General features: G+C 43.5%; 1 protein-coding gene across 1 annotated transcript in view; it reads left to right on the top strand.

Moving 5' to 3' along the window:
* The window catches only part of LOC146387993 (xylosyltransferase 1-like), a 40782-nt gene extending 17457 nt beyond the window's left edge, over positions 1 to 23325 (top strand). The window contains exons 4-11 of the mRNA XM_084925062.1: positions 25 to 227; positions 6919 to 6999; positions 7490 to 7706; positions 8041 to 8217; positions 12861 to 13129; positions 17503 to 17698; positions 18887 to 19223; positions 20961 to 23325. Of these exons, the coding sequence (XP_084781188.1) occupies positions 25 to 227; positions 6919 to 6999; positions 7490 to 7706; positions 8041 to 8217; positions 12861 to 13129; positions 17503 to 17698; positions 18887 to 19223; positions 20961 to 21283 (1803 nt within the window). The 3' untranslated portion in view covers positions 21284 to 23325. The remainder of the gene's footprint in view (positions 1 to 24; positions 228 to 6918; positions 7000 to 7489; positions 7707 to 8040; positions 8218 to 12860; positions 13130 to 17502; positions 17699 to 18886; positions 19224 to 20960) is intronic.
* The last annotated feature ends 905 nt before the right edge of the window (positions 23326 to 24230 follow it).

The raw sequence follows: 24230 nt of genomic DNA, 5'->3' as shown, positions 1-24230 counted from the left end.
ATTGAGATCCTTTCCCTCTCTCAGAGGTCCAACTACCTCCACAGAGAGGTGGTGTCTCTGGCCAGCCGGTATCCAAACGTGCGGGTGACTGCCTGGAGGATGGCCACCATCTGGGGCGGGGCCAGCCTGTTGACCATGTACCTACGCAGCATGGAGGACCTCCTCAGCATGGCCGACTGGTCCTGGGACTTCTTCATCAATCTCAGCGCTGCAGACTACCCCATCAGGTAAGAGCCTGAGCTGAAGTTTACACCTGATATTAAAACGTGTTTCTTGATGTGATTACAGTGTGAAGATGAGCCCCAGCTGAAAGTGCCTGTAGTTCATGTAGTTTATGTCGGGTTTGCCATGTGATCTGACTGATTCTGGTGATGTAAGAAAAGGTCAGTTTGCAGAAATACAAACAGCCTTTGGTGGATAAAACACCACAGATCTGTTTAAAATAGACTGAAGTGGGTGAAAATGAGGTTTTAATAGCTTTTCCAAAACGACCTGCTCACCATTTAATCCCATGAGCAACAGTACCACCAATGCTGGAAGATGTGTCAGACCTAAAGTTGGTCTAAAAGGTCATTACGTGATGACCTTTTATAAAATTTGTAAGTCAGGCTACTTCCTGGTTTGGAGTTGGTTTGCTCCTGAATGTAAAAGCCTGACACTGTCAGTCATCATTTGAAATCCTCTGTTTAAGGAACACAATGGCAGCGTACAGAGTTGTAATTACAGTCAGATCTTCCTGTGAGCTGTGATGCTGATAATCTGTTAACTGACACATTTTTTCCTGCCAGTGTTTCTTGCTGGCTTCTTCCTTCCTCGTACTTCCTCGGCTGCAGGTGTAGCTTCCAGACTGTACCGCAGGTAGAGAAGATAACCTGCGTACGTTGAGCTTGCTTCGTAGTACAGATGGCTGTGGAAGCTGTGCCACTCATGTCAGCTAACAGCCACTAATCTGCCCAGTCCTGTGGGCCTTGTTTGTTTGAGTTGATGCTCTTGTGGTTTATTGGTAACTTGATCTATACGACTGTAAACCAGAGCGAGCCGTGAGCCTGCAGCTGTGAAGCAGAGCATTTCTTCTTGGCTGTCTCGTGTCTCGGTTTGAAGGGATCGGCAGTGATCAGCAGAAGTCCTGAATTATGTGAAGCAGTAACGAGGTTACATAAAGAGGCCGGTGGAGGATACGTTTTGGCTCATCGGTGTGTTTGAACTGGTGCAGGGATGTTGAGATTTGTGAAGCAGGATGAGATCCAGCTGCTTCTCGCCTTCCTGAGTAAACGCCTCAGGCAGGTCTTCTAGCAATTTAGGAGCAGGTATGAGCTGGCTTTGGGGATGTCAGAGGGTCACAGACGGGTGACGTGTGAAAGGAATCAGCTGTACTGCACTTTAATGCACCTCAGCCAGGATATTGGTTTAAGTTTATCAGATTTCATTGTGACCTAATCAGTTTCAACAGAGTCCAAAATTAGGTGCAAATCTTAAGAGAAAAGTATGATTGCATTCAGACGAATCAATAGCCAGTGTCTTTGTGCTCTTTCTGAGTAAGTATTTATCTGATCCACATTCTTATTTCTTGTAAATATTTATGAATGACTTAAAGTTTTAAACCAGAGTTTAACCCTGGAAGCAGACGAATCTCAGAGCTCACATTTCCACCCACGCTGCTCGAACTCAAGCCTGTTCTTAATGTTCTGGCATTCAGAGCTACATCGCACAGTTGTTCTAATTGGTTTTAGCTCCATCCATCGCATCCACAGGCATTTTGGTATGTGCCTGTGTGACAGAGGCATACCATAGCGTTCTTCTTATTGGCTGACCCTCATAAACAGAGGGTCAGCGCAGCAGGTGGGTGGAGCTTCTGTTCCTGAGACCTATAACGCCTCTCTGTGACACCATATAGTTACGCGAGAAGAATAAAAACGGCATCAAACAGCATAACAGTATTTGTACGTATATATAAATATAAAAGCCAAGTTATTAGGTACACTTGTTCAGCTGCATGACAGAAACTCATTTAGTGATGTAGACACAGAAACGCAGGTAGTTTCCACGTATACTTTGGATGTGGCGTGGCTGGTCTGAGTCTTTCAGGATCTGCCGCTCTGGTGGAATTTTCCCACAGGACCATATCTATGGTGTACAGATAATAGTCTGAAAAAGAGAGAAACCAAATTTTCTTTAACGTTTATTCAAAGATTATCTGTCCTTTGGTCGTTAACAGAAAGAGACAAAATAAGAATCACAGTCTTCACATTCAAGTGAGCTTTTATTCATTTTCCCGCTTTTTATAATCTGTGAAAACAGATTGGCTCTGAGCAGTGACCGGCCACGGTCCACAACATGAGCACAACAGTGCAGGCAAATAGCACGATGGCGTGCACACTCGCAGCACACCAACATGTCATTAGCATGTGGCTGCGGCCCTTGCTAATGACATTCTTCTCTGTGAGGGTAGAAGACACAACGTTTGTAATGCATCGATCATTTTCTTTGATAAAATCCATGAAAGTTTCCGTCCTGGTTTCCTCTCAGGATGTAAGTCATTTGTTGTATTACCTCCAGCGGTTAGTTTGCTGTTTTAATAGAAATATAAACTATACATGAACTAATTAAGTCACACACAGCAGAAATCCAAACATAAACAAACCGTGCGTGGAAAAGCAAAGAGAAAGCTGTCACCCTGAAAGGCCTGAGGCTACTCTGATATTAGCTTTTAAATGGAAAGTTAAAGGTGACTGAAGGTTGTTTAAACTTTACTGGTGGACGGCTGAGCAGCTGAGGTCATTGTTTACTTTGTACACAGTGAAACAGCAAAGTGGTGTTTTCAGATTTCCACACCCTGGAGTCTGGATCGAGAGCTAAAAGCCTCACAGATGCAATCAAATTTATTTACTTCCCCAAATCAGAACTGGAGTCCAAATGCTGACTGTTTAAAGCCAGCGTTCATCTAAAGCTGTTTCTGTGGAGAGCTCCAGACTGATGACACGTGTTCATCTTTCAGTCTTTTTTCTTTCCCATCGTTCTGTCCTCGTGAGCTCACGAGCACCAGCCTGCTGTCCTCCATAACAGCGATGGTTTGAACATGCTTCTGGCTAAAATCCATAACATTAGCACCACAGCATCCATCGATAGCTGTGACGTCATGAGCGATGGCGGCTCTCTGTGGAGAGGGGGTCACACAGCTTTCTCTTTCTTCACTTAAACATTCAAACGTTTCTTCCAAATGGCTAAACGGTAAGACTGCAGATCAGTCTCTGCAGTTTTCTCGTAAACTGTTAAAGCAGCAGACAGAAATGTACATGAGCACAGCAGGAGGGCGCGTCAGGAAGTCCGCTCTGTGAGGAGGACGTTCAGTTAATCGGGACAGAGAGGAGCTCAAAGTGAACCCGTCACACTATATATTTTTCTTGGACTCTACTAGAGGTGCTTTGAATGAGTCGCAGCTCCTCGTTTATCTTCTCACGGTTCTTTGTGCAGCTCCTCAACTCATCTTCTAGCCCCTCCCACTTAAAGCAAACCACTTTCTGATTGGCTGCCCCTCGTAAGCAGAGTGTTTGTGCAACATGCTCGGATGTTTGCAACATGTCTGTCATAACTAGACCCGCCCAACAGCATAATCTGATTCTTGGACCCTAATGTGGACCATAATTCATAAAGATTACATCATCTTGAATTTAATCAGACTTGAAACTGGAGGTTGAGACCATAAAACCATCAGAAAGGTCACAGATCAGGAGATTCGAGACCTGTTTTCTCGTCAGTCTTAAGATCCACTGTGGAGTTTGTGTGGAGTTTGTGGTGCCATGAAGTGTCCAGAGTCTGGAGCAGGGGTGAGGAAAGGTTTTGGGAGATGTGGATAAGTAGGGAATGAGTTTACTGATCGCTGGTCCTGATGAACACTGGCAGAATAAGACTATATTCTTCTGACAATGAGATGACAGCTAAACGACAGAGGCTGTGGAAAAATCCGATTTAGCAGAGAGGGGAACGCCCTCATCCAGCTGAGGAGGAAGGTGAAATAAACTTAATGTATGCAGTTCTTTCAGCTTTCGCCGTCACGCTATCTTTGCACGTGTGTGTTGAACGTTGGCACATTGCAGGGAGTCATGGACGGCCCGTCTATCTGCAGGCAAAAACCTAATCAGATGTTTTTTAAAACAAGCTGTAGTGTTTGCATGTAGATTGTGACAAACAGGTTCTTGTTTTTTAAAAAGATAAAGGTATGTTTCCATGAATAATTGGGGCCAGCTGTGGGCCAGCTGTGGGCCAGCTGTGGGCCAGAGGCCTCACTGAAGGAAGAGACACAGCACTGCTCTGTGGGATCATGTTTTTATCTTTGTTCTTGGACAAAATAAGAGAAAAAGATGATTTTAGTGTTTTGTCCATGGACACACCGTCATTCAGTGACTGCATGTACTCACTACTGCTGGCCAGTCTGACAGATGTACCAACCCAGTAACTGTGATCAGCTCAGATTAGGAGCTAAATACAAACGGATGATTTTCCAGCTGTTTATGTTACAAATGTGTCGTTCATACATTTAAGAAACAAATGAAAGAAAACAATAAGACGAAAACATGAAACTCTTCTGTTATTGTTGAGTTTCCTGCTAAAATGATTTATTTATAGTTAAGGTCACATTATTTAGAAAAAAAGGTCGGTGCATATAAACAGTGAGTCAGCAAAGAAACACGAATTCATGCGTCTCAACACGAAGGGAACAAAACAGTTTCAGCCCTAATAGATGTCAAAGCATCCGAATTCACAGCAGCCCCAGGATACAAGTTCTGCTTCCGTGCATCCACGCCTGTTTCCAGGTTTGTTTGTTTCTTAGCTAAACATCACTTAACGACCACCAGCTGTCAAAAAGTGAAATTATTCCTCAGCTAACACATCTGTAAATATAATTTGTACATGTGAGAAATCTTTGGTGATATACGACCAGCTATAGATTGCTGTGCCTCTGCACAGCAGCAACACAAACACGGCCACAAATGCACACATGCACGCCTGCGGTTCGTCTTAACGACTGTAATCAGCCGTAATCAAAGCGATCTGTGCGTCTGCTGTCCTGTCTGCAGCTCGGGCCGACACCAGGCTCACGCTGTGCATGCTGGGAGAGTCGGTGTGAGCGTGCAGGCTTCAGGCCTCGCGCTGAAGCCGAGACGCTTCCCCTCGCCTGGAAGAGGAAGTAAACAAACTGGGGCAGCTGTCCCAAAAAACAGCCACGCAGCATCACCTCGATTCCCCTAAATGGAAGATTGTTTTTGCACAGTTTACAACAAGAGCCGCATCCTGCGTCAGCAACAGCATCCTGCTTAGACGTACGGCCGTCAAAGGAATTAAAGTCCTCATCAGACACCTAAATGTTTGGTTTGGTGTTGTTTTTGTTCTTCAGGAGGCCAAAGGCTCACGACATCATGTCAGGATCAGATATGAATGAATTATTACATAATGGGAGACTGTTATGGTTACACAGGATGAGTTAAAATCCGATTTATTTATTCCAAAAGTTGGGAAATTCCTGAGTTTAAAAAAATAAAGTTACAGCTTAACAGAGTAGAGTTTGATAAATAGAATAGGAGGAAATAAAATAACATACTTATTTTTATTTTAATCCCCCCCAAGGAAAGTTGGGAAGTAGAACAGCTCATTATGACAAAATAACTCTAATGAGGTAAAAAATATGCAAAAGAATTAAATAGAAAAATAAAGTAAAATTAAATACATGATTGCAGTTAGTAAAAATCTAAATAAAAAACAATCGAACACCATGTAAAGGCTGAATATAGAACTATAACGTAAAATAGGTCAAAAAGTGCAATAAAGCCAAATAAACAGTTACTAAATGTAATCAAAATAAGCACAGTACAACACAGTGTAAACAGTAGATGAGAAAACAACACAATAAATCAGCTCTATAAGATAAAAATTTGCTCGATAGATGAAATAGAAGAATGAAAACTTCTTGCAGTGTTGTTTCAGTGTCGTCTGATTTGGTGTTATGAGCAGCTGCAGTCTGGATGCTTTCAAAAATAGTCCTATGAATAGTTTAAAGTTGGCGTCACATGACAGGTGGGTTGTTATTATTACACCTGGTTTGAGCCTGGATTAGGACTGCTGCTGTTTAAAAGTGTTTTTATTTTCTAACGGAGGATATTTAGGCAGTAATTTTAAAGAGTAACACTTGACAAAATGAACCGTCTTTTATCTTTGTGAGAGCACGCTGTTGTTTCTGATCGCTTTTATATTATTTTAGTTGATTACGGTAACTTTTCACACGCCAGCTTTTACTGTAACTGTAAAAACAAACACCTAGACTCTGTTTTGGATGAAGCTCCAGCTGGGTTTGCACGAGGTGTGGGACGTGCTTCAGACTCACGTTAGACTTGTTTAATCCAGGTTTGGTTTTAGGTTTTTGTGTTTTTGTATATCTGATATATTTTCCTGTTCCCCTTTCGTCACGGCAGACTAACTTGCACGATGTTGAGATCAGAGCTCTGCGTTTAGCCGAGATTTGTTAAACTGTTTGCTAACAACAAGGATTAAAAACCAGCAGACGTTTCATTTGACAGCTCTGACCTGATGATGGCGCCTTAGGAGTGTCACAATCATCCTGAGTGGAAATGTGAACATCTTCTCTGCGTTTCATCTTCGTCTTTGCCGTAGTTGTCCTAATATTACGTTCTGAACAGCAGCACTGAAGCTCATGGTGACATCACAACATGAACATTATAAACCTTGTTGCTGTCAAGCTGCTCGTCTTCTAGACATAAACAGACTGAAACTGTTGATACTGAGGTCCAAACACATAAGTCACAGCAGCGTTCGCAGCATGGGGCCGGGTGTGTTTGTTTCTGTGACCCACACCTCCCGGTCAGGTGGAGTCTGATCTGATGATTCACAGCTGTCGTCTCTCCTCAGGACCAACGAGCAGCTGGTGGCTTTCCTGTCCAAATACCGCAGCATGAACTTCATCAAATCTCACGGCAGAGACAACGCACGGTAAGAAAGTCCGCTGTGTGCCCCACGGGCCTTTATTAAAACAGTGCAATGAAGTGAAAGCTGCACAATAACTCAGCGTTACGTTGGGCTGCGGGCCGAGCTGCTGAACCTGAATCGTGGATTCATGGAACAACGATTTGAAGCTCTCGGCGTTTGTGAGCGTAAAGCGGGGAGATACTTGGAAATGCTCCTGCGCTTCGAGAAAATGATCCCAAAATTATATCCAAGTTAACCAAAGCTCGGTTCCTGGAAAGCCCTCGAATCACAGAATAGCTGATGGGAGCTAAAACGGGATTTCAGACAGAGAATAGACAAATCAATAATAGATCAATAAAAACTGGTCTACTCTGCATTAAGTAAAATAAATAACATTAAAGGTTAAAAGGTGTCATTATTAGGGCCTTTTTAAAGAAATCTTTATTCTGTAAGTCTTTAGCTGTCTCCTCATTACAGCACGCTTCAGGCTGAATAATCGTAAGCGTCCTCTCAGTTTCATCCGTAAACAGGGCCTGGACCGTCTCTTCTACGAGTGCGACACCCACATGTGGCGTCTTGGAGATCGAAAGATCCCAGAGGGCATTTCTGTGGATGGAGGCTCTGATTGGTTCCTGCTCAACAGGCGCTTTGTGGATTATGTGGTCAACTCCAGGGACGAGCTGGTCGGCAGCATGAAGCGTTTCTACGCCTACACGCTGCTGCCCGCCGAGGTAACGCACACGCACACACATGTATAGAACTCTTCAGACACGCCACGCCGATACAGTCTGTCATTTTAACAAGAAAAGAGTATTCCAGCAGAAACGATCCCGGGACATCCTCCAAGTCTGTTCTCTTAAAATGAGGCAATATTTCAGTTTTATTTCAGCTCACTTTAGGAATATTTGAAAAACCTGAAACACTTCTAATTTTTCACATGAGTCTCTTTATCATCAAAATCTTTTTTTATATATTTGATAAGTCAAAAAGCAAAACGAGATTTTGGGTTTTTTTCTGCATTAAATGCATAAAACAGCCAAACGATGATGACTCTCCCTCCTCCAGTCCTTTTTCCACACCGTGCTGGAGAACAGCGCCCACTGCGAGACCATGGTGGACAACAACCTGAGGCTCACCAACTGGAACCGCAAACTGGGATGTAAGTGCCAGTACAAGCACATCGTGGACTGGTGCGGCTGCTCGCCCAACGACTTCAAGCCCTCAGATCTGCCGCGCTTCCAGGTAGGACGCCACACTGTGCAGCATCATGTGACATCACAGCTGGCTTAGAGCCAATCAGGGCCCAGCATAAAACTTACATAAGTTCCAAAAAATACGTGGAGACTTGTCATATACGTGTAAAACCAGCACAGACACGAGTGAACGCAGGTTTGTGTTTGGAGTGAGTTGTCCTGTAACACCGGCTCACATCCCAGCAAACACTTGAGTCTGAGTTTAATGAGTTGCTGACTGTGTCCATGAAACATGATGGTCCAGTAGAATTGGCTCAGCCTGAACCAGCTGCACACAGCTGGACTTGTTTCTGTCAGGATGATGTGCACAGACGTCTTTTGTAGGCTAACTTGGACGTTAGCATTGCCTGGTTCCCTGCTGGGATTTTCTCTGTAAACTGTTGTTACTGCAGAAAATAAGTCATTGCATTACATCTTCACACATTAATACAACTTTAATGATTCCTGAAGCATCAATAATATCATTAACATTAGTCTGTAAGTGACTTAAACACTATCACCGCTAACTGTTTAATGTTCTGGACAGTTTCTTGTTTGAGCGTTCAGGGGTTGTGGTTAGTCAGCAAAACCCTTCATCTTAACCAAAGAGCTTCCTCGATCACATGGGACACAACTAACCAATCAGAGACTCGGACTGAAACGTGACATATGAACATGTATATGTTTTTAGTAAAATGATTCATATGAGTTAACGTTTAAATCTTATATAACCACAAACGCATTAAAAACATTTGCTTTGAGGAATAAGAAGTACAAATTGTGAATTTCCAGGTTTCCTGTATACAGGCAGTAGTCACACAAGAGGCAGCACAGCAACACCAGTGATATTTGTGGGGGGTTTTTTGTTAGTTTTTTTAGCAGAACTACACAAAAACTGATTTGAATTCCAGAAAAGTTCATTCTGACGTCTTCTTGTAGATTACATTTTGGTGGGAAACTGAGGGACTGTTTGTGTGGCTGTTTTTGTTTGTTTTGTTTAAATAACTTGTGAATTTTAGGTCGACTCTGTGGGTATGAATTAGCTGCTAAAACATTAGCATTTTCTTTAATGTCTCTTGATTAATGTGTACTGTCCCCTAAAACCCCGAAAGAAAAACCTTGGGAAGCCCTACAGAGAAATCTGTTAACAGTTAAAGATTGAACTGAATTTGAAAAATCAGATTCAGAAGTGAAGAGGATGCCTGCAGAAAAGAGAGACCTGATCTGATGTGAACAAATAATTCATCCCTCAAAAATTCGTAACAACGAACCAAATCCCTTCAACAATAGTTCCCTGATAGAGGCAACATTTGCTCCTAATATTTACCAAACTTACATCATTAATTTACACAGACCAGTGACGAGTGAAGCTCACCGTTTGCAGTTTAGCGTGCATTCAGTTGCAAGCTGCTTTGGAACCCACCCAGCCTCCCGTTTTCCTGCTGTTCCTGACCTAAAGTCAGATCTGTTGTACTGATGCAGCTTTTTCCACCTCTGGCTAAAAACAGAGTCTCGGCCATTATGAGTGACTGTAAGAAGATCCTGTCAGTTATGATTGGTGGTGTGAGAACACATGAAGTCTGGATAAATCCACACTTGACACTTTTTTCAGATTTACTCATATGAAATCTGGTGAATTTGTGGCCGTATCATGTCTCAGAAGCTCCGCCTTCTTTTCCTCCTGAGGTCACCAGAGATCAGAATAGCTTCGCATTCACAAATTAGCAGTGCTGGTTTTACTTCCAGCAGGCGGGCCTCAGCTCGCTGTAACAACAGACCTGAGGACAGCGCCTGTGGTGGGGCTGCTGATGGCTTCTATAAGGAGAGCTGATCCTGGAAACGGCTCTGCACTTATGGCAAAAATATTTTTAGAGCTCGGTAGCTCCCCAAAACTCACTGCTGAGGTTTCTCAAGGTTGTCATTATTATAATGTCGGGTTTGCCAGTTGGAAAAGCAGCTCAGAGTCCTGGATATAAGGGTCACGGGACATATATATGTACATACGCTTTAGTTTTTAGACTAGGCCACAATAAAAAATAATAAAATGCACTGAAAAATCAGTCATTTGTAGCAAACTGTTTACATATACAGCATCAGTTACTGCTCTTTTAGTTATTGACTTCTTTAAATCAGTTGGAAACATTTCACAGATAATGTGCAGACTTGTAACTGACCAAAGTACGTGACAAGCAAAGACTTCACTGGTGCCAGCGTCTGAAATGTGAATACTGTGGTTTCATTAGGTTCCTCTGATGGGAAGCTTGAGTATGTTTGGCTTTATTTGTCACTTTAAATGTCAGGTTGGGAGTTTGAAGGCTTAGTTTGGTTTCTGTTGGACAAACTGCTGCCAACAATAATCAGTAATGGGAATAATGAGGGAATACGGCTCTCCTGGAATAACCTGAAGGACAAAAGGGTTAAAGATGATATATCTGGGCTAAATAAAGCTCCAGCATCAGAGTCTTGTCTGACCTTTGTGGGCACAGCGGAGAGCTTGGAGTTAAGGTAGATTTATATGATTCCCTCTGATCTGATGATGGATGAAACAAAAAGGCTCCCTGACTCTGTAACTAGTGGTTTCCACTGTTGTTTAGCTACAAATCCCCAGAATAACTTCTCAGAGGAACAAAGCGCCCCGCTGCAGGCTGCTCAGGCCTTCTCATTAGTCTGGGGTTTCCTGGCTCACCGGTGCTGCCGGAGCCCACCGAGTTGGCGTGGTGAGGTCACACCCTCCTGGTGACATCATATAGCCACGCCCTTCTTTCCTGCAGTCTAGAGGAGTTCTTCTTCTTGCTCTCAGCCTCTTTGTCACTTCTGTCCCACATGTTCTGAGCACTTCTGCTTTTTATGATCGGCAGCTAAACCAAGAGCTCTTTGAATTCTCAATAATAAGGATCCAGTGTATCAGTGCAGGTCATACACTGGACACCTTTATGAAAGAGCTCCTAAACTCCAGACTTTTGTGACCTGCATGAATCGATAGCCCTCGCAGGACCTGAAGATCAGATTTATCTCTGCTGAAAACCAGCAGGGCTCAAACCAGATGTGATGCCGTCCCATCACCGTCTTCAAAAACCTCAAAATGTTTTAAATGTTTATTCCTTTATGAGCTGAACCATAATACAGATTATTACAGCAGCTGTTTCTCTGCTGTGGCATAAAAATTACATTCATGAGACGAGAAATTTCACCAGTTAATATTTGACATGATTCACCTTTTTACTGGAAACCAGTCCAGGTGGCGACCTCATAAAGTTGTCAATGCGAATGTTCGCTCGGCACTTTTATTACTACCGTCTGATTTTATCATTTTCGTGTCTTTTTTCCCATCACAGCTATTTTAGGAAAGAAGGAGCCGTTCACGTCTCCTTTGAGATCCCAGCATGATGTCAGACTTGTCTGTTGGGAGTGGTTTGAGTTTGGAGCCTGGGAGTGAGAACATCATATGGCAGACCTTCAAAATGCTGCTTTTGGTTTCCAGACTTGGTTTTAGGTTAGAATCAGGTGTAGGCCGGGGTGAGCTGTCTGGGAATGTGCTGACTCAGAGGGTTTTCACATGGACTAATGTGTTCCCGGGGAGGTGCCGGGCCGTCCTTTCACTGAGAATAAAATGATGCAAAGTATGTTTTTCCCTCAGTGTGCGTTTAAAAAATAATGTGTGTGATGCTGAGAGTCTTTTACTGCAATGACAGTTTTTAACGTGTGAAACTGCATGCTGGGAATTTCTGACTGAAATAGTGATCATCAGTATCAGATATGCTGACTGAAACTGTCCTTATTATGAGCTCGGCGGCTCTGTAGCTGCCGAGTGATGAGTTGATGTTTGTTTACATTTTAATTTCTATTTATCCGTATAAAAATTCCAGAGCTAAAACATCTGGACATGTTGTCATGTGACTAAAAACAAGTGAAAACTAAATATGTGAATAGAAGCCATAAACTTTAACGGGTAAATTGTTAAAATACTTAAAAGTAAAGGATAAATGGTTGAAATTGTTACAAGAAACAAGGACATTATTTGGTTTATTATTTCTAATGCTTTAGTGATAAATCTTCCATGCTTATAATTGTAAATGGGTGAAACAGCAGAAAGTAAAGGGTAAAAGGTTTAAATGTGCATCGTCAAACGTAAATAGTTTAATGTGGCAGCGAGTTAAATCGCTGAAAGTGAAGCTAAATGGTTGAAATTGTTATCTGTGAGTGATGTTGATGGATAAATGGCTTACAGTGCAGTGGATACATTATAAAAGAGGCTAAACATCGAATTAATGGTCAAAAGCAGAGGTAGCTGTGAAGTTAACGCGGGTAAAGTAATGGCTTCAGTGTTGGAGCTGTTGGGCTGGTGGTAAACTGACTCATTTCATTACAACATTCATCTCACTGCACCACAGCTGCAGAAAGCAGTGACTGAGGCTGCTGTGCTTCATGTTTTTCTTGGTAAACATCAGTGATCCTGCAGGTATGCTGGACGTAAACAGCATGAATAAACCTGTTTGTGACAGCAAGGCACCATGGGATTGTATTCCTTGTGTTTGGACTCATTTCAACCAGTGAGTCAGTGAAAAAAGTAAAATATCTTCTTTGTGACCATCAAACTGCCTTTTATTGTGCACATATCTTCATCCCTCCTCGTCTTGTCTCTCCTGACCGCAGCAAGCGTCCAGACCCACCTTCTTCGCCCGGAAGTTTGAGGCCAGCGTCAGTCAGGAGATCATCAGCCAGCTGGACGCCTACCTGTTCGGAGCTCTCGCCTCGGGAACACCGGGTCTGCAGGCCTACTGGGAGAACATCTACGAGGCAGAGACAGACGGACCCGCAGGCCTGTCGGACTCTGCGCTCACCCACTACCACGCCTTTGCTCGTATGGGACTGTCCCGCGCTGCCAGCTCGCTCCAGGGACATCCCAGCGACAACAGCTGCAGGTAGGAACAAGGGTGCTGGGCTCCCATGCAGGAAGAGGGCTTTGATATGTGTGGCAGTGTGTTTGCACCAGAGCCCAACCAACCACACTGAAATCCCAGGCGTGTGTGCGTGTGCATGTATGCACTGGGGTTTAAAATTGTCCCAGAAGCATCCAAAGGCTCTTTTGTTAACACCAATAACCACAAATGGGAGCATAAACGCTAAGAGTGCATCGAATCATGACGTGTAACTTCAGGGTAAACAAACAGGAAGTGTTGTGCTTCACGGCATCAACAGAAAAACATTTTCGGATTAGCAGAAAAATGATTCTCACAGCTCAGATTATTGACTGTCACCGTTTCACACATGGACACTTCTGTGAGGATATTTTCCACAAACGCCACACAGCAGGAATTGATCCACTTCAGAGCCACTCGATACTGGAACTGCTCCGTGTGGTTTCGTTGAGGGGTCTGCATGAATGGAGCTTGCAGGAATAATGCCCACTCAGTAGCAGTAAATGTGGTATTTGCACACTGGCCCAGTCTGACGTCACTGACAGGTTCCAACCGGCTAACGTATGATCGTGTGATCCACCTGCATCAGGCATTACGTTCTCTCACACCTCTGTCAGATGATGTTTACAGAAGCTCAGACTGGAAAGGATGTGTGAAAATGAGTTATGTTGCTCAGGTTTCCTGCTTTCTCTATATTAATCAAATGTAGTGCTGTGCAAGCTTTAATTAAAATCATACTGAAAACTTGGCCTACCTAAAGAGTCCAAACACGTCAGCCAAACAGCCTCTTTTTGGTTTGTAAAGAGGGAATTTGGGGTTGTTTTGCTCAGGTTATTTTTCGAGCTCAGCTCCTCACCTGCAGGCAGGAAATGAGATAAAAACCTTGGCTTTATCAGGGGCAATCAGGCTGGGAATAGCACAGGGTATTGCATGGGCGAGCATCCATCTACAGGCGTAATCGTGTCTCAGGATCCCTTTTTTTCCACCGTTCTCATTTATTATCTACGTGATCGGCCATGCAGTGCAGTGTTTGCAGAGCCTTCAGGTTTGAACTCCAAGAACTTTGAAACTGTAAAATGAAGATGAAGCTGTTGTTGGTTCGAACTCAACATCTAGAAGCATTCGTCTCATCAGGTCCAGCTCACTGTTTGCACGGCTGTCAGAGGCTGGAGCAGAGGTGCAGGTATCACCTCCATCAGTTTCCATCAGTCTCTGTGTGACACACTGTTATTATTGGCCGTGCCAGTAAATCGTGCTTTTTGCAGAGAAAGAAACTGTGCAGTCGTCTTCTCAGGGGAAAGGGGAGGACTAGCAGATGAAATGTCTTTCCACCAAACTGGCCACCGCTGGTGTTTGTGCAGTCCAAATTAAATATGAAGATAAGGCGAGCTTGTTCCTTTGTACAATCAGGCTTCAGTTTCTGCACAGGCTAGATTTTTCCAGCTCCGTCTCTCTCACAGACCCACAGTAGGTACAAGGAGGTACTTGTTGCTGGAGCTTGGGTGGGGACTGGTGGCTGGCATGGGTGGGGGCAGCATTATGGGAGTGTGTGTGTGTGTGTGTGTGTGCAAGGGGAAGTAGGGGGTGGTTAGAAAGGGCCAGTCTGTTTCCTTCAACCTGTGATTTCAGTCAGAGACCTCTAAAACCATGTCTGCAGTAACATAGATGCATTTGAAAGCAGGCAGACACGGTTCCCTTCACAGTGGTGCTTTAGTTGGTTTAACAGATCCTTGGAGATTCTCCACATCCTCTGTAGAGATTCAGGGATTCGAGCTGTCACGTTAAGAAAAAGTGTTTTCCAGGAAAAAGATTCGCCTGCCCGTCCGAATGGAAAAGGAGAAACAGACATAAACACCTGAAAGATGATTTTGATAATAAGGTGAAGCCGTTCATCAGGAAATGAATGATAGCCGACCTGATGTCATTCTTCAAAGAGCTGGTTTCACATTTGGAGCAAAGTACCTTTGCAAGAGTCAAAATAATCCTAATCTATGTCAGCAAACACTGGCCGGTCCATCCTCTGTCTGTTTCAGCGCCCTTCTCTCTGTCTTTGAGTTGTCTTTAATGGGATTGGCTTCCCCTTCAGAGCAGAAAGTCAGAATCGTAGCAGGATGGGGGGAAGTGCAGCTCACAATCAGAGCAGAAAAATGAACATATTAAGGACTCTTTTACATACAGATTAAAAAGCAGAAAACTGTCTGAATTTGAGCATTTACAGAGTTTAAAGCCTGAGTTTATGTTATATACGAGCACTACTGCAACAGTATGTACACAACAGAAGGAAATGCAGAAAAGACTGCAGAAAGGGAGATAACAGACTCTGTAAGCCTTAAAATCTAATTATCAGAAGCTCTGAATGTTGTAATTGAGGCTGCATCCAAATGATTGGCATTACTGTGGAGAGCAGTCACATCCTGGGTGCATGTCTGCTCTCAAAGACAACAAGGTCAGCATTACCTGTAATTTACTACCATGTTGAATTAACCACAGACAGTCACAGCTGATGTTTCTGTTGTCTTCTGCGAATGGGGACATGTGACTAACGACAGCCAATCAGGCAGCGAACCTGAGCATCAGCATCATTCCTAGGGAGTCTGAATTTCTACCAGTCCAACAATACTTGGAAAAAAAAAAAAAAAAAAAAAAAAAATGAATAAAACAGGAGGCGTTTTTAAGGAGTTTTGTAGGAGAATGTAGGTTTAAGTTTTTAAAAATATTTTTGGAAAAAACTTGGAGTAATTTGGAGCCATAATCCAGCAGCTGCCTGTGATGTTACAGTGCAAAGCAGGGAACTCCAGGCCTCGAGGGCCGGTGTCCTGCAGGTTTTAGATGTGTCCTTGATTCAACACAGCTGATTTAAATGGCTAAATGACCTCCTCAACATGTCTCGAAGTTCTCCAGAGGCCTGGGAATGAACTAATCATTTGATTCAGTGTGTTGACCCAGGGTGAGATCTAAAACCTGCAGGACACCGGCCCTCGAGGCCTGGAGTTGCCCTCCCTGCTGTACAGTAATGCTTAAAGCGTTTCCTGTACCCATCGTTTGCACTGAACACAGACATCTGTGGAAACGTCACTGGTTTTCCTGCACATGAAATGTCAGATGATCACCAGACTCATTAAGATGAATTTTTATGGATAAATAATGTTTGAATCAAATGTTCATTTGATCCATTCTGTAGTTAATGGGAAAACGTACGATTAACATAGACTGTACATCAAAGACGGCTGTCGAGAGCAGGATGGTTACATTTTGAAGGCCCAGCATTACTGCTTCAGCCATGCTGGCTTTTTTCACAGAGAGAAATTACCATATGTAGACGAGCGGGTGGAGTGCCAGATAATTAGCCGGCTTGGTTAGCAAACTGCATTCATAGACTATGTGGGCAGACACGATACCTGCTAATTAGTGCTGAATAACATCCAATTAAAATCCTAGAATTTCACACATCAAAACTGGAGCCCAGACTTCTTGGGTGGCATGTCAGTACAATTAACTGCACAGCAGGAAAATTATTGGTCAGATGATTGTATTACAAATGCTCCAAATACTCCAGAGGTCCAATTCAGGGACTCCAGTGAGGTGAAGCTTCACAGCTACAGTTACTTGTGCCATCCACCTGACGGTCAACTTAGTGAGATCCTTAAAAAAAAATCCTTTTATTTAATTAATTAAATTAACAAACATTTTTGTGTTAGTCTGTAAACATCTTATCTGTAAAGTTGGGTATTTTAAACCGACTCGCTTTGAGACTGCCTCTAGTGGACGTTAGAGGAAGTGCAGTTTGATACATTGTAACAAACTGCACTTCCTGTCCAAAGCATCATGTGTTCTCTGGTAAATGGCCTGTATTTGTATAGCGCCTTACTAGTCCCTAAGGACCCCAAAGCGCTTTACACATCCAGTCATCCACCCACTCACACACACATTCACACACTGGTGTGTGACCACTACCAGTAGGCGGTAGGTGAAGTGTCTTGCCCAAGGACACAACGACCGAGACTGTCCAAGCCGGGGCTCGAACCGGCAACCTTCCGATTACAAGGCGAACTCTTGAGCCACGATCATCTCTGATACTAATAAAATAAGATATTTTGTCTTGAAGGATAACACGGGTAAAATAAAGATGTGTTTTATTTATATGGCGCCAAATCACAAAAACTGTTGCCTCAAGGTGCTTTATAGTGTAAGGTGAGGACCTTTTGATCCACTTGGTGAACGTGGGAAGGAAAAACTTTTTAACAGGAAGAAACCAGGCTCAGAGAGGGGGAGCCATCTGCTGGGACCAGTCAGGGGAGGAAGTTGTATCTACTTTATTGTATATGTGATTTAAATATGCTTTGGGGCTTTTTTCTTTTTTTTCTCTCCTTTCTCAGGTACGTCGGCGTGAGTCACCCGGTGTCTGTGCACCTTTACTTCCTGTCCGACCAGTACCAGGGCTACCTGGTCCATCATGTGGCTACCAACCAAGCCTCTAACCAGTTGGAAACCCTGGAGACCTGGGTAGCTGCCAAAGACCACTTCACCCTGACCAGCTCTCCACATGCCGCTAACAGGCTCCAACACATCCAGGTCAGACTTGTGTCTTTATGAGGGCTCTCTTAACTAAACATAAACCTGGACATCGTTTTGCAGTCACTGTTTTAGGTTTGTTATTACCTCAGTTTACATGCCTTAATATATTCTCAGTTACAAAAATGTCCCAGGATGCTTTAATGTTTTGAATTTAAGTCTAAGAAATGATTGATCCCTGCAGGGAAGTAAAAACAAAGACTAAAAGCAAATATTCAAAAATTAGAAAGCAGGTAAATAGAAAAACATGTAGGTGAAAATATAAAAATTTAGAGTGAATCTCCAATCTCACAGGATTACAGAGAAACGAAAGACAGCAGAGACGTGAACAAGAGCATCCCACACACACGACCGATAGCCTCAAACAACTGTAGATGTGACTGTGACGGTTGTACCACGCTGGGACTCCAACAGTTCAATATTTCTGCTGCAGAAATGTTAAGTTGTGGTTTTATGACCGGCTAGAACAGGTTAATTAAAGCCAACAGTGAACGCTAACAGATCAGCCCCCTGCAGTGACGCTGACGTATTCTAGAGCAGCTTTCACACATTTTCAGCCAGTTTCAGGAGAAACCAGTTGGAATACTTTGTAAAGTTTTCCTTTGTCACAAGACAACAGCCAGAAGGAAGCGACATCACGTGTAACAGTGTGACGTAAAGTCTATAAAAACGAGTTCTTGGATAGAAGGAGGTCACTGATTGTGCGAGCTCGATCTCATCGGCCGGGTCAGTTCAAAGCCGGGGGCCCTGGTGGCAAAACCAGCCAGCTTTAGATTGGATCAGCCACGAGGGACCAGCCTGAAGCTCTGAGGCCCAGGAGTCGACACTTCTGCTGTGTAGCTTGGGGCCAGACACGACATGCTTTAAAAGTGATCAGTAAAATATTAAAGTGAACTCTAAAAATATACAGGAAGCCAAAACCGGCCTGAACTAGTACTAAAACCAGTAAAGAAGCTGAGTTGGTGCATTCTGGCCCAACTGGAGGTGAGAGAGTGACTTTTTGTTGATACCAGAGAGGAGAGAGTTGGAGTAATCGAGCCTGGAGAACATCTGGTAGGCTCTTAGGGTCTCGTATCAGTAAACGCGTCTCACGTGCACCTTTCTCTAAGCGATGTCTAAACTCTGTCAAGCTGCAGCGCATTCGTATAGACAGCTTTAAGAGTCGTCTCTGACCTTTCCACTGTTCAGGTGGGGACCGACTGGGATCCTAAGGAGCGTCTCTTCAGGAACTGGGGGCGTTTCCTGGGGCCAGAGGACGAGCCGGTGGCCGTGCAGCGCTGGAGCCGGAGCCAGAGCAACCTGACGGCTACGATTGTCTGGATCGACCCCACCAACGTCATCGCCGCCACCTACGACATCCTGGTGGACGCCTCCGCTGAGGTCACACACTACCGGCCGCCTCTCACCTCCCCGCTGAGGCCCGGCATGTGGACACTGAGGGTGCTGCACCACTGGAGCCCGCTGGGCCAGACCAGCTTCATCGTGGCTCCTCTGGAGTTTCACAGGCAAAGGCCGATACAGCAAGGTGGGTGATCAGACCTCATCCTGCTTAGAAGCACGAGTGCAGGGTTTCCAGGAAATATACAGGACCAAGGCAGCTCTACCTGTAAAGAAAGAGTGCAGGTTTAAAACCTCCCTGGGATGGGAAGTCTCTGTTTTGTTCTTATGCTTTGTCAGACTTGGACTTTTACACATCATTGCAAGTTTTCTCATCTGTTTTGGCTAAACCAAGTTTACAGCGTCATACTTTAGTAGAAATTCATTGGTGGTTAAAAGAAAACGTGTGTTCTTAGTAATCAGAGTACTTTTATCCACTGGATTCATTTCACTTACATGCACAGCGAGTTATTTCATTTCATTTATTTATAAAGCATATTTAATAACAGGTTAGGCTTAAACCTGGCACAAAGTGTCGGCCTTCAGAAACTCTCCTGGAAACAAGCGTTAAAACTATATGCAGGATCTTCATACTTGTTCATGTCAATAGCAGATAATAGCCAGTACTTAAATTACACAGAGCAGAGGCCCTCCTGTCACAGCTGTCAGCACCATGCAAACATATATTTATAGTGTCGTATCCAATCGCCCTCTCGCGCCCACACGGGGTCACCTCTGTCCGAATTAGCCTGCCCCGGGTTAACGCTCGGTTTGTTTGACCTCCTCGGGCCATGTGTGGGTATTCAGGGGATAACTGCAGGACTAAGTAAAGCTCGGTGCACGAATAGACACCGAGGTTTTACAGGGCGCTGCTATGAAGTGCAGGTGGTGCGTGACGTGATCCGATCGGACTGTTGTTGCACAGGCATCTGTAACTGGTGGCTGTACTTTAAAATAACAGCATTCACCTCCAATTAATTTAGAGAAGACTCCTCAAGCTTCTCGCTAATGAACTATTCCACCAATAATCATTAATTACATTTAAGCACTTTATTAAAAAGTTAAACAGTTCGCAGTAAATTTTGCTGCATTTTTGTTTGAAATGTCCACTCCTAGCATGGTTTTTATAATTAATGATAAACTAAAAATGTTAAGTGGTTTGGATTTGGTCAGATCTGTCTGCACAGCCCGTCTGAGGCTTTGCTGCACATGCACAGGACTGCGGGTCAGCAGGCTTTAAAAAGTGGCTCTTCGTATTGTAAGCTTCTTAGATTTTACTCTTGAAATATGCCTCATGTTGCAGTAATTAAAAAGATGAAGACTTACTGTGAAACTTACAAAACATTTTTAAGCAATAACGACTAAAAAAAACAACTTTAAAATTCAGAAAAATGTGCAAAAGATAAAAAGCTGTTATAACTCTGATCCTGAATGGCTACTTGTTCTGTAGTGAAACCAGCATTCCCTGTAATGACCAGCAGGGGGCGACTCTTGGTTGTGAGACTGACTCTGAGAAAGACCCTTTTCATGACTTGAAGCAGAAGCTAACCTCGTGTGCAGCAGCCGTTAGTTTCTCACTCAGATCCTACTATTGCTTCCAACTTTTATATACAGTCTTTGGACCAGACCACCTCAGTCTGGATTTGGGCCGCGGGGAACCAAAGAAACCTGAAAATAAAATGAAATGTGCGTCTTTGTTTGGATAAACATTTTCTGTGCTTACTGTCGTTACATTTGACTTGTCTGTGTGTGTTCTTGTTTCGGATGTTTCCTTATTTCTTACCTGCGTCTTACGTAGACGATGTTACTTTTTGTGGCAGCTCAGGTCCCATCATGACTACAGTTTAACTCAGACTTTCTTTGTCCCTCTGCTGTTGGACTCCAGAGGACGCTCTGCGGCTGCACGGCGGACCAGCCAAGAACTCCTACATGGAGCAGAGCTTCCACGGCCTCAACCCGGTCCTGCAGCTGCCGGTGAGCCTGGGCGCTGTCGAGGAGGCCGAGGCCAACGCCAGTCTGACGGGGGCGCCATTGCGTCGCTGGCTGGACGGGCTGCTGGAGGGCTACTGGTCCGCCTCAGACGTCTGCTCGATGGGCCCCAGCGCCTGTCCGGTCATGCAGCGCTGCCGCCTCACCGCGTGGAGCTCCGCCAGCCCCGATCCAAAATCAGAACTGAGCCTGCCCAGAGAGGACGGGCGGATAAGGTAGCAGGCGGACGGACTGAGGGAGGATGAGGCGAGGGAAAATGAAGGAAAACACGGGGCTGACGTCCCGTTTGTGTCCAGTATTTATTTATTTAAAGTCTGTGGGCGTGAACAGAGAGGACAGATGGAGCATCAGAGGGAACAGTGGGAAGAGACACTGAGGAAAATCTTCTCCTTCAGTCCTCATTCGGTCTGCTCTCACTTTTATTTAGGACTACAAAGCTGTGCGTGCTCGAGTGAGTGAAAGTGTGGTAAGAGTGTTCGAAGAACTTTATACCTCTTGTTGTACGAGTGTCTCCCTGAGTTTAGGGTCACATGCTGAAAACAGACGTGGTTGCTCGTTCTTTAGGCCCATTATTTAAAATCTCCAACGTAAACCTGAATCAAGCCTCTAAGGAGAGATTTCTCCACGCTACTAGTTTAAAACCCAAAATCAGCCTCTTAAAAAATAAAATCTGATTTAAAGCGTGTCACAGGTTTTTGTTTTTGCTTTTCCTTTTGGCTCTGACGTCAGTGAGACAGGATGTGCACAAAGCCTGTGAGATAAACAGATAATTTTGAACACTGAATCATGCAAAGCTACTCTGATGGAGTCCAAGAATAAAAATATAGAGCTGGAAGGGAGCAGAACAGCCCACTTTAAAGCACAGTATGTGATTTCTGAAAGCTTTTTTTTAATGTCCTGTTGAGCTGGAAAAATTTCCGTGTTTTTTCTTATTTAAAAAGGAAAATTGGTTTAAGTAAAATTTAGAAATATTTAACTAATAACTGCTGACATTTAACTGTAAAAATGTTCTTTTTTACATCAATGCCGTGTCTGTATGAACCATCCACAGAAGCAGCTGTAGATGGAAATCCCACCGCAGCGACCGTATCAATGATTTCCCCTTTAACCAGCTTTCCAGAGATGATGAGCCTAAAATCAGTTCTCAGCAACCACAGATGTTCTCTCACAGAGCCAGTTGGGTATCAGGGGAAATTATGATTAATCTTTTAAAGTGATCATTTATGGACAGAATATATTTAATGAGTTTTCTTAAGTTGTTCGGACTCTGTGTGCGATTCGTGGTTTCTTTCTGTGCCATGTCTGAATCCCTCAGACTTGAAGTGAGACGTCCGCGTCCTCTTTCCTTTAATCTGCACACATTACAAAACGACAAACTTTCTGCTGTACAAACGGCTACCCGATTAATTTATTCAAAACTTTTTCTTTTCTTTGTTTGTTTTTTACATAAATGGGACCAAAGCTGGAGCCCAGCAGCTCTGAACGAGTTTAAGAGTCTGAACGTGTCGGTGCTACGCAGGTCTGTGAAGGTTACATTTATTTACGGTTACATTAAGCGGCCATAATGAGTTGAATTTAAAACATCTGCAGTTTAATACCAAATTCAACTCATTTATTTTTTTCTATTCAAATTCAAACCGATTCAGAGCCATTTTTACATCCGGTGTGTATTTTTCATATATCGAACGAGTCTATGTAAAGCTGTATTTTGTAAAAACCTGACAGATGATGTACAGTTTTTAAGTTAATGAGTATTAAGATGCAGATGTTTGGACTGTGACGGTGTCGCAGAAGTGGTGGCGTTGTGTGAAAACGTTCCTGAGATGTTCTGACTCTGGAGGACGGTCCCAGCCGAGGGCGTCCCGCTGCGCTTCGCCGCGGCTCCGTCCATATGTCCGACCAGCCCGTTCCTCCGTCTCCTCTTTGTCGTCGTCTCTCGCTGGGAGCTGTGCTGCTGTGCCTTAGCTGTTCTGTCTTTAGGAAACCCTCCTGAAAGCATCTGTAATGTCTAAAAACTGAAAAATTAAAGACAAAGATTTGTTGTGAATGCCTTACAAACGATCTTGGTGGTTTTAAAGTACAATTTCTAAAAAATAAAAACAATCTCCCTTTAGTTTGTGTCTGAGCTCATGTCATACGTTCATGTGGCCCAGAGTCGCTGCAGCTTTGTATTTACTAATGTTTTTCATTTTCTTTTGGTTTTTAATTCAGACACCAAATTGAGGAAAATCAGAGCTGTTACAATAAAAATTAAACTGTTACATTTTCTGTCTGTTTACATCCAGAGTCACACATCCATCAACGCCTCATCAGGAAAATTGTAATAACTTTATCAAACATATGAAAACTAACGATATTTACTGTGTTTTGTCACAAGAATTGTTTCAATTTTACAGACTAGTTTTATTTTAGCTATTTTTTCCAATCTAGTCTCAGTTGAACATAATGGCCTTGAATTGATCTTCAGTAAAATCAGGATTTGAGGCTTGCTGATTGAAAACACTTGTAGATCTGCGTTGCCCTGTGGAGGCAGGGCAGAACGATTGTCTGCCTCTGAACTCGGCCTACAATCAGTACTACAATTCCTCTTCCAGGTACGACACTTCATCATCCTCCTCAAATTCACCACCACTGATACTATTACTGCTGTGCTACAGAAGCCAAGATAAAAATCTTCTCCCCGCCAGAGATGACCTGATTTCTCAGGATCCAGAAGGATGTGCTGATCCTGATCAAACAGTTTCCTTATTTGTATTTTGTCAGTTTGTCTAAAAAATAAAAATTCTTTAAAAAATAATAATAATGTGGGATCTCCTGGATCCTGTCATCCTTGGTCCAAGTATCTACTAAAGCACTTTGAATACAACTTGGAGTGAGGCTGTTAATAACAATAATCACATGAGCTCCTCGGTGAGGGTCAGAAATAGCGCACAGATGTTGAGGATTTCAAATCAGCAGTGAATGAAGAAGAGCCAGAGGAGATGGAGTCATCACCACAGCTGATCGATGACACACAGCCGGAAGGACAGGCCTGATGATCGGGACCACGTGACACCGATTATATCTCAAACAATCACATTTATGCTTCAAGGCAGTTTTTACATTTTTAATAAATACCATTTTAATTCATATATTTCCTATTTTACATAAACGATTTAATCTCTTA

The sequence above is a fragment of the Perissodus microlepis genome, chromosome 4 (assembly GCF_051167445.1).
Source record: "Perissodus microlepis isolate ML-2025 ecotype Zambia chromosome 4, ASM5116744v1, whole genome shotgun sequence".
Classification (NCBI taxonomy): domain Eukaryota; kingdom Metazoa; phylum Chordata; class Actinopteri; order Cichliformes; family Cichlidae; genus Perissodus; species Perissodus microlepis.
This window is presented reverse-complemented; position numbering and strand designations above follow the sequence as displayed.